The following is a 15,415-nucleotide window of genomic DNA, read 5'->3' on the forward strand; positions in this document are numbered from 1 at the left end:
CCCTTTCTTCCTGTTGATTTTTTTCCAGTTGCTTTTTTTTAGATAGAATTTCTCTATATAGACTACACTGGCTTCAGAACTCCAAATTCTCTGACTTTAGCTTCCTAGGTGACGAGACTGTAAGTCCTTGTCTTTTCTTTATGAGGTGTGTGTATCTTTTATCTTTAGCCCTGAAGGGCTTAGGCATTATAATGCCACCTTAGTGTCCCATTCCCTTCCCCTCGCCCAGAATTTAGTAGCGGTTACACGCAAGGCTTGGAGAGTCAGCGAAAGCGCTGATGAGCCCATGTTGCAATGTGACTTCATGCTACAGTATTACAGGTCTAGCTTCCACACCCTCCTGTGTGTGTGAGACAGATGTCCACCCCCTAGCACATACATGCACCACTCGATATAGAAATGCAAGGACTGCCTTGCATTGCAAGCTTGCTGCCCTTAGCAGGAAGTCGTCCAGAGTCACCTGTAACATTTGCTAAACAGAAGTTGAGCATCAATCCATCATCTCCTTGTGGGCATCAAGGAGTAGAATGGTACAGCTTTCCCTTCAGGAAGACTACCCTTTGGGTTGGGGCGTGGCTTGGTGACTGAGCACTTGCCTAGCATGTGCAAGCCCTAGGCTCTGTGCCCAACACCACAACATTTTTTTTTTAATTTATTTATTTATTAAAGATTTCTGTCTCTTCCCCGCCACCGCCTCCCATTTCCCTCCCCCTCCCCCAATTAAGTCTCCCCCCCCAGCCCGAAAAGCAATCAGGGTTCCCTGTCCTGTGGGAAGTCCAAGGAACCCCCACCTCCATCCAGGTCTAGTAAGTTGAGCATCCAAACTGCCTAGGCTCCCACAAAGCCAGTGCGTGCAGTAGGATCAGAAACCCATTGCCATTGTTCTTGAGTTCTCAGTAGTCCTCATTGTCCGCTATGTTCAGAGAGTCCGGTTTTTTTTAAAAGATTTATTTATTATGTATAACAGTGTTCCATCTGCACGTATGCCTGCAGACCAGAAGAGGGCACCAGATCTCATTACAGATGGTTGTGAGCCACCATGTGGTTGCTGGGAATTGAACTCAAGGCCTCTGGAAGAGCAGCCAGTGCTCTTAGCCTCTGAGCCATCTCTCCAGCCCCACACAACATTTCTTATTAGTTAATTTTTTTCATTTTACATACCGATCCCAGTTTCTTTCCCTCCTCTCCTCTGTTCCCTCCCCGACCCCCCCCCTCTGCCTCCCATCTACCCCATCCCTACCCATTCCTCCTCCATTTCCATTCAGGCTTCCCTTGGGCATCAGCAAAGCCTGGCACATCAATTCGAGGCAGTATCTCTTTTTGAAAAAATTTAAAAAAAAGATGTACTCTGGAGTTTTCTCTTTTACTTTCCACATTTCATTTTTTCTCTCATCATTTTTCTGTTTCCATTTTTCCCCTTTCTGTAGTCCATCTTGAGACCTTCTAGAGATCTCCTTTCAGAGATGCAAAACTGTTAGCCCAAATCAGTGTCAGGGAGGTGTGGGGAGGTCAGTAAGATCTCTGTTCTGGCTCTGCCCAAAAGGGCCCTGATCAGGTGAGTCCATGGAAGACCCAGGAATTTGCCTTTTCAGTGAGTGATGATCCCTCCTTGAGGGGACAGTGATGCCAGTCTGGGACGCCACTTGGGGAACCACTAGAGAGAGATACTTAGGACTGCCAACCAGTCCTGCTAGCCTTTGTTATCCTCTTGCCAACAAATGGGCTGTGAGTGTAATGAGCCCATATTCGGAGCCCTGAGGCTCTGCAGAGTAAGAAAGAAGCTAGGCCAGCCAGCCCAGTGCCCCCTTCATGCCAGGCAGCACCCCGTCACTGCTCTTTTGCACCCCTGCCACAGGCCAAGTCAGTGCTTTGAACACAACAACTGTTGCTATCTAGCTGTTGCTAAGCAAGTTAGTGTTGTGACTTCAGACGTGTGGTATGCAGGGCCATCAGTGCTTCCTAGGAAAATACATTAGAAACGATTAAGACATATCCAGGAAGAACAGAGTTCATATTCCCCTGAAAAAGCAAGACAGGAGACCATTTTTCACTTCTACCTAAAACTGCCGACAAGGGCTTGCAGCTCTCAGCCTGGGGAACTTCGAGAATACCAGGCCTTCTAGAAGTACAACCCATGACTATCAAACAGGAAGGGGAAGACGATTTTGACAATTGGGCAGAACACAGTGGCTGTGTGAGGATTTTTTATATCATTACTTTTCCAGAAGCTTCAAAGAATTTCACTCGTGTGGTGTTAAATTTTCATCAACTCCTAAGAACATGGAAACTACTCGATCTGAGCTACAGCAACAGAGAGCCTGACGGTGCTAATGAAAGACATATACAGGGTCTGAGATGCTACCCTAACCCATGAGCAAGCATGCCCACTTCTCCTTCCTAACAGGCGTTTTTATGTCCGGTGGGTCCTGGGAAACTATTAGAGATAACCCAGTGTTGTGTTTTGTTCAAGTACAGGGAGTGAGAAAGGAAGTGGCTTCCACTCCCACATCAAGCATGATGGTTCCTTAGCTTTGCCCTGTTGATATTTAGAGATGGAGGGCTGTGTGTGGGCAGGAGCCCTGGGCCCTGCAGGAGGTTTAGCAGTTTCCCTGAATTCTAGCCTCTCAATTTCCAGCACCTTTCCTGGAGCCATAGAAACCAAAAGTGTCTCTAGGCTTTGCTGAATTTTCTCCACTGAGGGACCAAACTGTTCCCTATTGGGAAAACTAGATTCATTGTGTTGTTATATGCAGCAGTCACTTTCCCGGAAATGTATTGAATGAGATCATTTTTAAGGATTATTATATAAAGTATTACCCAGAAAGGAGCCTAATAGTCTAATTTGAATATTAGCCCATGGTTGCCTTAGAGAGAGACCATAATGGGCAGCAAAATCATTTTTCAGGTGAGGCCAGACCCTCCAAAGGGTCCTCTCCTGGCAGGAAGAACCGTGATGTGCTACAGTGAGATTCTCTTCATGGCCTCTTACCTTCCAGTCAGATCATCCCTTAAGTGATCCCCTGGCCACCTCAGCTCTGCCTCTCTACCCCACCTGTAAGGAAAAGCCTTGCAGCCATCCCCAAATCTTGAGAAAACTCAAAGTATTGATCAAAACAATGACTATCTAGTTACTTTAATCCTCTTCGGAGATAATTGTTCAGGAAAGCATCTTACCGGCCAGATGAACCACCCGTGGGGGAAGTGGGTGTGCTGGGGTGGGTGCGTGGCAATCTCTTCCCTGAGTTGAACTTGGGTAGCTGCGGAAATCCTGGGGCAAGGAAGATTAAAACCCAGTGGTGGTGAGACAGAGCCCTCTCTTGGCATCTGTGACTGAGTCTTGCTGTTCATCAGTGGATAATATATTTTACGACAAGAGAAACCTCCCTCCCCCAGCTCCCAAGCATTTCAACTGTCTCAACTTCAGACTGGCCCGTTTCATTCCCATTTCAAAGCACCCTTCGGCATCCTTAGATCCCTTCAAATATCCCTCTTCACAAACTTGTCCTGGCGACTCCAGACTCCAATTACTCTTTGTATCACTACTGCAGGTGATTGAATATGTTTTTCCCTTTGGGTTCTGTTAAATAAAAAAAAAGGTGTTTTGACATTTGTTAGAGCAAGAAAGAAGCCTTTGTTTGAGACTGCTGCGGTAGGGGAGAGAGGTTGAGCTCAGCTCTGACTCTGAACCAAGAAGAGCAGAGTGAGTGGCGCCGAGTGTAGAGCAGGGATGGGATGGAGGAGGGCACAGAGCCTGCCTGCTTACTAAGAAGGGCTCGATAAATGATTCACTTCTGCAAGTGCTTCACAAGCGTGAAGACCTGAGATGGATTTGGTCACCAGCACCCACATGAAGGAACCAGAGATGGCAATGCACACCTATACTCCCAGCCCTGGGGAGGCAGAGACAAGAGAATTCCTGGAGCTCACTGTCCAGGCAGCTGATCCCAGTTGGCAGTGGGCAGCCTCTAGATTCAGTGGAAAGACCCTGTCTCCGGAAATAAATAAATAAGAAAGATAAAACAATAATTATAAAAAGAAATAAAATGACCTCAAAGTCTCTCATTAAAGGTAGACCATGAGCTCATACATGAACAAAGAGTCTCCTCTTTGACCCAAACTGATCATAAGAATCATCCTGCATTTATTTAGCACAAAATATCCCTGGGTGTCTGACCAAATCTCTTATCACCCACCCTCAATATCATGTCACCCAGCTCTATAGCCTTAAGCAAAAGTCCTGTCACGTTGGCCTTGCCAATGTCCCCCCTCCATCTACTGTCCTCCAGTGTGCCCTTGACTAGAAATTGCCACTTAACCTTTGTGGCACTGGAGTTGAATCAGGTCCCTCTGCCTCTAAAGCCCCATGGTGGGGGTGAAGAGTAGTCAATGTCCTTCAACATAGCTGACTAATTGTTTCTTAGCAGCATCAGACGCACAAGAGGAAGAGCTGGGTCATATTTCAGGGGTGGGAATTCTCTCTACAGAGAGTTCACTTGGTCCGTGCTGAGACTGTGCTTGGCTGGCCTGGCTAGAGAAAGGGGGACTTGAGAGGCCAAGGTTTAGTCAAGGACAGTCTTGAATAGTTCTTAACCATTTTCGTCACAGCAGAGACTGCATGCTAGAATCCCGGCCCTCACAGATCCACTCCACCCCAACTCAGATCTACCAAGGGATATAGATTCTCTATTTAATACCCTCATTGGTGAACAGGTAATGATAGTGTACTTGTTTATAAGCAAGTTTTATCACTCTACCTAAATAATTCCTAAAATTCAATGTGTAGTAACCAAGATATGTCCCAGAAGCCTAATGAGAGAATATGGCTTTATTCTTGGGCTCGGAGGGTAGCCAGTCTGGTAGTGAGGTGGGAAAATGAGCTTCCATTCCCAATCCTTCATTCTGCTCTCATTCCTTCAAGGTTTACTGTAGATAGGAGCCACAAGTACCTATTTACTCAGTAAATCTGCAGAACTGTCCTGGGGCTTGGATGTTCCGGACTGTTTTAACACCATTCTCCTGAGAGATGGCATCAACTAGAGAGTTCTTGCCTCCACCAATGCTTAGACCAAAGGAGCGATCCTGTCTCTACAAATCCTCTCTACGAAACTCAGATTACATCTGTCTCTATGAAACCTCAGACTGAATCCTCAGACTGCATCTGAGCTCCTGTCTCCTCCCACCTTATATTCCTCTCTCTTCCCAGCCATATCTCTCCTGTCTCCACTTCTCTAGTGCCTGGATTAAATGCTTATGATCCCAAGTGCTGGGATCACCTTTGTGTGAGCTCTGTTTCTGTTTTAGACAGATTCAACCTCATGTAGTCTAGGGTGGCCTTGAACTCACAGAGATCCATCTGTCTCTGTCTCCTGAGTGCTAGGATTTAAAGGAGTGTGTCACCACTGCCTGGCTTCTATGGCTAGCTAGTAGCTTAGCTCTGCACTCTGATCTTCAGGCAAGCTTTATTTGTTAGATTGCAAACAAAATACCACTATACCCAAGAACCTACACATCCTGAAAATGTAATTTCATCTTCCGGGAGTCCTGTTCCCCAAGCTAAGAACTAAAATGGCAGAGTCTGAGAGCCATTAGCTTCCTAGGTTCCTTCAAAATGTGGTTTTTCTTTTTTAAGGAGGTAAAAATGTTCGTAAAGGAAAAGAATAACATTGAAGAGTTGCTTGTGCCAAATGTTCTGCAGGGCCCTCTGTGGCCTTTCTAGTGAGCACTGTTGTTTAACTGACATCTATTGACGTAGACATTGTCTATGTCTAAAGGTCAAGTTTCTTCTTAATTGTGAGATTTCATGAGTCTCCCATAAGTAAGGCAGCTTTAAATGTACACAGTTGGTTGATTGCTTTCAGTTCTGGGGATAGAGTCCAGGGCCTCTTGCAGGTTAAGCAAGGCCCCAACCACTAAGCTACACCCAGTCTTAAGTTTAGTTTTTATTTGGAGAGACATGCTCCTTCAAGTAGCTGGGGTGCTAGGTTTCCACTCCAGGTTAGATTTACAGTCGCTAAGTCATTTTTGTTTCGTTTTCTTTTTGTCTAGCCTGAAAACCTCTTGTACTACAGTCAAGATGAGGAGTCCAAAATAATGATCAGCGACTTTGGTCTGTCAAAAATGGAGGGCAAAGGAGACGTGATGTCCACAGCCTGTGGGACCCCGGGCTATGTCGGTAAGGACAGTGTATGTGCCTGTGCACGCATGTGTGTACCCATGACGCTGGGATGTCTCCTTGGCAACGTCATCTTTTCCCTGAAGCACTGGAGCCCAGCACATATCCCAACTGCTTGCCTTTCTCTTGAAGGAAAGATAAAAATACTGAGAGACACCATAGCCAGTTAGCAGTGAAGTGACTTCTCTGAAACCTTTGAGCATTTGCATGGAAATCCTGTTTGATTTGGTTGTGGGCCCAACTGGAGTCTGAGAGCAAAATGGGTTGAGTGCCCAGGTTCTAATACCAGGTTTAACATTGAGTGTCTATTTTTGGATGATCTACAGTGAAGCAATGAACCTACTGTAGGTGAAGGTGTAAGGTGCGGGCAGACTATAAAACATGCAAACTGTGGAGATCCATGCAGCGAGAGAGGAAATACTTGTATGAGAAATATGGAAGAAACCATAAGTCATCCTCTCAAGTCAAATCACCGTGATCTGTGCAGGCAAAGCCAGGGGTTATGATAGGATTTCCTAAATTCATAGCTGTACCTCTCTTCCTGCCACTCATACAAAATGCAGAGAAGCTACTGACAGCTGTGAGCAGCTGGCCACTGGGATTCACCTTCGGTTCCTGGAGAAACCTGTGGGAACTGTGTTAGCTTGCTGTTACTGTAACAAACACCTAAAGTAAACAGCTTATAAAGAGAAAAGCTTAATTTCTCCTTATGGCTTTGGAGATTTCAGACTGTGAGTGATTGACCCTGTAACTGCTGGGCAAGCAGCACACCATGACAACAGCATCTGGTAAAACCATTCCCCATGAGGCTGGGACATGACAGAGAAGGGGTAGGATATTAATAACCCCTTCAAAGTTGTAGCCCCCATGACCAGGAAGCCTCACAATAGGCCTTACTTCATTCTCCTGCCATCTCCCCAAAGCACCACATGCTGGGGACCAAACCTCTATCACATGGCCCTTAGGGAACACTGATTCCGAACAGCGTTCACGTCAGCGTGTTCAGGGCCTACTGTGCCGCCAGCGCTCTTGTGAACGTTGCTCAGACACCTTACCTCCTCCTTCATGGAGCCTGCTTGAAACAACAGGGCCACAAAAACAGAAAGAAATGGACAAGGCTGTTTCTGCTTGTGCTGTGCCAGGGGAATGAGGCCAGCAGCATGCAAGAGAAAGTGGCAGGGATTAAGAAGGATACAGGACTGTGTTGAGAGAACTGAGAGGCTTGAGCCTTCACCTGGATGACAGAGCAGCCAGCCACCTGGAAGTTAGAGAAGAGGGGTCATTCTCAGCCGAGAAATCAGCTTGACAAAAAGCCAAAGGCAGAGAGAGAGCAAGCAGGTATGTCTGGTGTGGGGCGAGGTTGGAAAATGCAGAGCAGGGCTGAATCCTCATGCAAACTTTGAAGGCCTTTCTTTGTAAAGAGCAGTGTGTGTACTAGGTATGGTGGCACGTTCTTGGATTTCCAGCAGTGGAGGGTGGAGAGGCCGGAAGAAATCAAGTTTGGGGCCAGTCTGGGATGTATAGAACGATCATGCAAAAAACAGAAAGCACACAAACAAATAAAAATAGAGGAAGAAATGAAAGAGATGACAGATGATAAGGAAGGGAGGTAAAGGAGGGGGAAGAAAGGAAGGAATGAAGGAGGGAGAGAGGAAAGGAGGGAGGGGAGAAAGGAGTGAAGGAAGGAGGGAGGGAGGGGAAAGGAAGGAAGGAAAGAGGGAGAGAGGAAGGAAGAAAGAAAGGAAAGAGAGAGAGAAGGGAAGAGAAGAGGGAAGGAAGGAGGGAGGGAGGAGGGAAGGAAGTAAGGAAAGTGAGGGGAAAAGGAAGGAAGGAAAAAGAGAGGAAGGAAGAAAGAAAGGAAGGAGGGAGAGAGGGAGGAAGTAAGGAAGAGAGAGAGAGAAGAGCAGAGGAAGGGAAAGAGGGGAGGGGGAACACCGTGTAAACCTCCCTAAGGGAGGGAGATTAATATTACACAGCCTACACCATTCCCAGTGGCTTCTGCTTCAGGCAACAACTAGGGAATCTTCCCAATGGGCTGAGAAGATCCATCAGTCTAGAGACAGCAGAACACTGTGGGGTGTTCCCAGTGGCCTTCGAGGCACTCCATGGTGTTTCAAGTCCTTTGCATAATTACATTGTCATATCAAAATTGATATGTCACTGCTGTTTTATTTTCCAAGTTACTCAAAGGAGGAAAGCAAAGAGCCAACAGAGGGGATGTTGCATAAGAAGAGGGAAGGGAAAGGAGCAAGAAACTTAGAAGAATGGGATCCTCAACAAAAGGATGTGGCAGACAGAAGCCATGGGAACTGTCACCAGTGCGACTCACGTCCCCGGATTGTGACTCAGCTCTGACTGACTTTTAGAGGCCATAGAGACTCAAGAAAGGGATAGGTGGGCCAGCCAACAGTCACTGGTGGTACGATAGTGAGGATAGGTGGGGCCGTGAAATGTGGGGACTGTGGAAAACGAGCTGTGTGAGATACATACAAGTTCATGTGCAGCCGGAGCAGAAACACGAGGGTACGTGGTGTGTGAATGCGGTTTCTCCTGCGTGCTGCCTACACCACTGGGCAAAGACGCAGGGCAATGAATGGAAGGCATATGTCCTTGGCATCTTTGAAAAATGAAGGACTCCAAGGAGAGGATTCTCTTCTATCCACCATAGGTATCAGAAATAAAATGGCCGCTAGCTTGTGTTGTGAGATTCAGTCTCCTGGTCAGGAAGGCTCTAACCCCCCAGGTCTCAAGTCATCTTCTCCAGGTTGCTTAGGTGCCAGGGTTGTGGCCCTGCTTTTGCCTTCTGGCTTTTGAGCTGAGACCTAACTGCGCTGACAGAATATTCTTACGTTTGCACTTAGCTCTCCTCACTCCAATTCTGATACTGGAAAGATCTAAGACTTCCTAGACTGCTTTTTTGGACACCCTGTGTGGACGGCAGTCTCCCAGCTTGCACGTGACTACCGCCTGCCCAGTTTGTTTTAATTCGTTGCTGTGGCCAGAGCTGATGGATTTAGGGACAGTGTACGAAGTGGCTCCTTCTTAAAAAGCAGGTAATCAAGTCCTTGTGTGACTTTGTTGCCAGTTACAGAGGCTCTGAGAACAATAACAATACAGTTACTGGTTTGTTTGTATTACCGAGCACCCAAAGTGAGGAAGGGCTCAGGTCTCTATGGTCTTCGGGCAGTCATCAGCCAAAGTGGATCTTCCCTCGCTCACTCAAGTCTCCATGCCAATCTCCTATGCATCCATCAAAACCCAGCTGAAATGCTACCCTCTTCTGGTTGCGGTCCTGCCTTCTCCTCTCCTTCAATATCCTAGTTCCTTTCTTCCCCCTTCCCAACACTGTGGCTCTAGTCACATTGAATCTGGGTCCCTGTCTATCTGTGTCTCTTTGCTGCACTGTGACTTTTGCTCCAGCAAGGGCTATGTCTAAGTCATCTTTGTACAGACACATGCTGAATTGCATTCAAAGCAGAGGGTGTACATATGTGAGTGTGGTGTGTGGTATGTGTATGTGTGTCTGTATATATGCATATGTGTGCATTTTGTTGTTTAGTTTTGGTTTTTCATTCATTGCCAAGTTCACTTTTTTTGCACATTAACATGGCTGCTCAGATTTAAGGACCACAGTCAGGTCTCCTGGTTTCAGAAACAAAAATAAAATAAACTTCAGATACACCGATCAAGTGGCTGTGTGTCTCTCGAGAATGGGATGCCATGTTGCTCACTTCCTGCTAGGGTGCTGCAGTAGAGAGAGGGAGGTGGCTGGCGGCGGGCATGCTGCCTGAGCTGTCGTGGTTCTAAAGTGAAAGTTTCATTATTGACTCTTGTTGAGCAATGATTTATCACTCTGCAGTATTTCATTCCCAGCACGCCACTATTTCCTGATTGATTGCTTTTGACTTGGAACTGGGAGAGATCATTGGCACCTGGGCACATCATTTTATTTATAATCAGAACTACATGAGCAAAATTTTACTTCATGGCTGACTATTGTGTAGCTCCCACACGAGGGACCGTCATCCCAGTATCCTTCCAGAACTTAGCTTCAGCATTGCTGGCCCAGCCATGGCAGGCAGCATTAGTATACTTCTCCCTAAAGCAGTTTAAACACATTTAGTCTTGCTCTTCCTTAAACAAAGCTTGAGAACAGTTGATCAGCTGTCTTAGAATGCCTGCCTGACTACTGGCCAATCGGCATTTTTTCTTTGTTTGTATATTTGTTTGTTTAACAGGGTTTCTCTGTAGCTTTAGAACCTATCCTTGAGCTTGCTCTGTAGGCCAGGCTGGCCTCGAACTCACAGAGATCTGCTGCCTCTGCTTCCTGTGTGCTGGAATTAAAGGCATGTTCCATCATCATCTGACTCAATCAGTGTTTTATTAAGCCAATACGAGTGACAAATCTTTACAGTGTACGAGAGCATTGTCTCACAGCACTTTTTCCAACAAGTTAGTGGAATGCCCTTAATTCAGGGATCGCTGAAGTTTTAGAACTTGAGATTTAAGCCTGGGGGAGAGCTCAGAGACCAGAGATTTGGGTCGGCACAGTGTTAGTGTTGGGATAAACATTCTCAAGATAACCTGGCTTGTAGTGGGTATCAGTCATAGCAGGTGACCTGAGTGCAAATGTCTGGTTTTTTTTATTTTAGTTCATACATGTGTATGGCATGTATTTGTATTTATTTAGGTGTGTGTGTGGGGTGTGTGTGTGTGTGTGTGAAAACCAAGGCCAATGTCAGGTGTCTTCTTCATTTGCCCCTTCCCTTTATTTTTGAGTCATGGTCTTTCATTGGACCTGGAACTCATGGGTCCAGGTAAGCTGCTTGCTCCGTGATCTGTAGGGACCCATCCATCTCCTCCCCCATGGCATGGAGAGTGTAGAATAAATACTCATTTTCACTTGGGTGCTAGGGGTCTGAACTCAGACCCTTATGCTTGTACAGCAAACACTTTACCAACCAAACCATCCCTTCAGCTCCTGAAAATGTGTTCTTCCAGACCTCTGCCATTGGTTGGGGATAAGGGGAGGCTAAGGGTTCTCATTTTACCATGCATAACACAAACATGCTAGACTATGTATTTTTTCTTTTAATCAAGGACGTAAGCAGTACTAGGGCTAAAGCCCATGTCCTCTCCGTGCTAGGAAAGTATTCGGCCACTGGAATGTCTCCAAGACATGGTTGTTGTGTTAAGATATATAGGTAGATGATAGCCATGTGCCAAGAAAGTCCTGCCATTGTCTCTGCTCTCACACAGACAGGAAAAACTGTATTAATTCGATGGGCCTTTTTCATTTCTCTTCTCCTCAGCAGCCTGAGGGTCTCCATCGCTCTTTCCTCGGAGCACCTCTGTTCGCTGTGGCGGGTTCTCCCCGGCAGAGCGTTACTTCTTGTTTTTCACTTGGTGTTGTGCTTTGGCAGCTGACTGGATGCATTATGCCATTGTTCTCATCCTGTCTCCACAGGTCAGCGCTAAAATGAGATTTTATGTAGCTGCTAACATGCCATGCCAAGCTGATGGTAGTCAGAGGATGTAGTAGGGAGCTGCAGGCTGTGTTCCTGCCACCCAGCTCCCGGCTGCCTGGCTAGCTTTGCCCCAAAATAACAACACAAAACTGTATTCATATAAACACTACTTGGCCCATTTCTATTAATGTGTGTAGCACCATGAGGTGCTCTTACCAGGAAGATTCTAGCCTACGTCCATCCTGGGTTGGAGCTTCATTGCGTCTGCCCTGGAGAGCAGCGGCATGGCGTCTGCCTCACTTCCTCCCAGCATTCTGTTCTGTTTACTCCACCCACCTATGTTCTAACCTATCAGGCCAAGCAGTTTCTTTATTAATTAACCAACGAAATCAACAGATTGATATGTGACACTCCCACATCAAGAGGATCCAAATAAGACTTCCTTTTCTTTCTTTCACATCAGCCTGGCAGAGGTAACTCCAAGCAAACATCTCATGCCATGCGCTATAACTAGACCCTACCTTGTTAGAAAAGGCAGAGCCCCCCAATGGGAGACTTCTAGGTCATGTGTTCTGTTTTTCATCAATCTTTGAAGGAGTGGATATAGATAGGGACAGAAAGGCTCATTGTAAGAATATGGATAAAGTAAACCCAGCCTTGCACATGTGGCCACACCAAACCTCTCTGTATTGGTAGAATGTGCTGGGGATCAAAGCTGGACAGGCTAGGCCTGCACTCTACTGCCAGGTTCCATGTCCTGGCCTAACTTGAATGTGGCTTCCACATTCAAATCCCAGTTACTTCTGAATTTTCCATTCCCTTCCTATTCCTCAGCCTCATTCCTTCACCATCCACGTACTGGCTTCAGTAGGTTTGCGTAGTAATCCCAGTTTAAGTCCAAATGGTAATTCCCAGCCAAGGTGATGCATTCATGGGGACTTTTCAAGGCTGTAATCCAAGTCAAGGGGCTACTGGAACATCAGAGTGGGTGGATATTCTAGTCATAGACTTTTTAGTAAAGTACAGCTTTAAGTCATGGGTAAGAAACAGCAAATGAATCTATAGCAACAAAAGGAGTCCAGAGCTGTCCCAAGAACCTTGCATTCTTTGAAATAGAAGGCGATGGAAGACAAACCATGGCCAAGGATGGGCCTGTGTTTTAGGTGGTTGTTGGTCTGGTTTGGCATTTGGATTGTGTGTGTGTGTGTGTGTGTGTGTGTGTGTGTGTGTGTGTGTGTTTCTTTTGGGACCAGATCTTGTTATGAAGACAAGGATGCCTTCAACTTCATCATTAGCCCATCTCAGCCTCCCAAGTACCAGCAATACAAGCAAGTCCTACAGCTCAGACTCAGCTGTACACAGATTCTAACACCCTAAAGAAAGCAGTACATAGTCAGGTCTTCACAGGACATTCCTCCATCATGTATTGGGTTGTTTGTTTTTAATTATTGCTGCTAAAAATTCTTCCCAAACAGACCTAGGAACATTGGGCATCCCTTTCCGTTGTAATGAAATTCTCCCCCAAGGCCAATAAGCTCTTAAAGTGTATGTCTGAAATTCTGATACCACAAAAGCTGGGTCGTATTCCCTCTCCTTGATCTCCAGCACTTTTAGGTTTCATCTCTGAACTTTTCATCTTTCCCACCGTTTAAAAGAAATTGTTACTGGGTGTGTAGCTCAGCTGGTAGAGGGCTTGCCCAGCATGGACAAAGCCCCAGGTTTGATCCCAGAGTACAGCATAGACTAGACCTGCGGTGGTGCATGCCAGTCAACCCAACACTGGGGAGGGAAAGGCAGGAGGATCGGAAATTCAAGGCCATCCTTGGCTTCAGACTGAGTCTGAGGCCACCCTGAGCTATACAAGACTCTGTCTCAAACTGATTTAAATAATCAAAAACATCTTCTTGTAGTTTTTTTTCTTAACTCTTTTGGGGGTCCACCCAAAATAAATACACGGGGACTTATTCTTACTTATAAATGTTCAGCCTTAGTTTGGCTTGTTTCCAGTCAGATTTTCTAACTTAAATTATCCCATTTCTCTTTAACTACATTTTGCCTCTGGGCTTTTTACCTCTTTTTATTCTGTCTATCTTTCTTTTCTTCTTACTCTGTGGCTGGCTGGCTGGCCCCTGGCATCCTCTTCTTCTTTTCATGCTCCTCCCTCTTCTCTCAAGCCTGGATTTCTTCTCCTATTTATTCTCTCTGCATGCCAGCCCCGCCTATTTCTCTCTCCTGTCTAGCTATTGGCCATTCAGGTCTTTATTACCAATTGAGTGTATTACACAAGCAAAGTAACACAGCTTCACAGAGTTAAACAAATGCGAAAGAAAAGAACGCAGCACATCTTTGCCTCATTAAACAGATATTCCACAGCCTAAATGAATGTAACACATCTCAAACTAATATTCCACAATGTCTTTTTGCCACCCCTGTCTCGCACAGTGTCACTCACTCTTTGAAAATATTTGACCGTTTCACTCACCCAACGAGATGTGTTTCTCCTTGTGTCTTCCTGAAGGACAGGACTACCACTTGTGGTCCAACAGTTTAACTTTGGACTCGCATGCTTCCTGGAATTCCTTATCCAGAGAGGTCACATTCAGCCATTTTACTGACCACACATTCTTTTCACTAAAATATCACTCCAGACCTAAGTGGCAGACACCCCAAATAAACAGAACACCAAAGCGTAGACAGATAATGATATCTCCAAAACATAATGACAGAGAAGCCCGCCTATAGTCTACCTGCCTTTAGTCCAGGTACTGAAAAAGTAGAGTTGCCTTTTGTTTGTTTAAGGCAGGGTTTCATGTAATTCAAGGTAGTGTTGGTGGATTGGTTACATAGAGTCAAGGATGACCTTGGACTTCCCAAGTGCTGGGATTATAGTCATGGGCACCATGGGTTTTGCTTCGAGTATATGCACTAATTTCAGACTTTCAATCAAACTCCACTTGAGCTAACCAAAAGCACTTCTTCCTCTGTGCCTCATGACCACATCTATTTTCTCACACTCTTCCTTGAGAAGGCAGCTCCCGTGGCCGATGTCCAGTTACTGCTGTGGCTTTGGTCTGAGCTTAGTGCCCAGGAGAAGAGGAACACTATGTTCCTTGGAGCTGTAGCCAGAGTTACTTCCTCACCCCATAAAGCCAGGAGCCAGTAAAGACCAACGTTCTAGTCACCACTGATTAAATGGCTACATAAAATGGATGATGCTATTCCTATCCCCTTGCTTCTGGACCATTGACTTTTATTCCGGCATCTAGGGCTGTGTCCTCCTGACTGTGTTCCTGTCCTTCACCCGCTGAGGTGATCATCTGTGACGTGCTGAGAGGAAGGGTGGAACAAACATCTACAGAGGGGAACAAATCACCTCCAGCGTGAACTTGGACTTGGTGACAGGGTGATGGTGTCTTGTCTTGGTGTACCCTCCTAGCAGGAACTCCTTTTGGGTACATTCTGGATTCCTCCGGAAGGGGGAAATTCCTGTTCTTTGTCAGACTGGTTCCCATGTCCCCACCTGCACGGGAGACCTGATCTCTCAGTTTTCACTCAAATCTTTTTTCCTGAAGAAAAAAAAAAAACAGTAATTAAATTATTTTAAAAACAAGATGAAAGTCCTCTAAATTTCTTTTGTTTTTTATCTTCCCCACATCTCTTGGGCCCCACCCTGACCAGGAACGCTTTCCCTACATCAATATAAAATAACTTGGTTTATAGATGTCATTGCCCACAGAGTGGAATTTTCCGTATGTGGGCTGGTTGTGTCTTACAG

At 45.9% G+C, this 15,415-nt stretch overlaps 1 protein-coding gene across 3 annotated transcripts in view; it reads left to right on the forward strand.

Annotated features, from left to right (window-relative positions):
* The window catches only part of Camk1d (calcium/calmodulin dependent protein kinase ID), a 407,849-nt gene that overhangs the window by 342,058 nt on the left and 50,376 nt on the right, over nucleotides 1–15,415 (forward strand). For all 3 annotated transcript variants that reach the window (XM_075970441.1, XM_075970439.1, XM_075970440.1), the window contains exon 5: nucleotides 6,046–6,172. In XM_075970441.1, coding sequence (XP_075826556.1) covers nucleotides 6,046–6,172 — 127 coding nt within the window. The remainder of the gene's footprint in view (nucleotides 1–6,045; nucleotides 6,173–15,415) is intronic.

Source organism: Microtus pennsylvanicus, chromosome 4 (assembly GCF_037038515.1).
Source record: "Microtus pennsylvanicus isolate mMicPen1 chromosome 4, mMicPen1.hap1, whole genome shotgun sequence".
NCBI classification, from domain to species: domain Eukaryota; kingdom Metazoa; phylum Chordata; class Mammalia; order Rodentia; family Cricetidae; genus Microtus; species Microtus pennsylvanicus.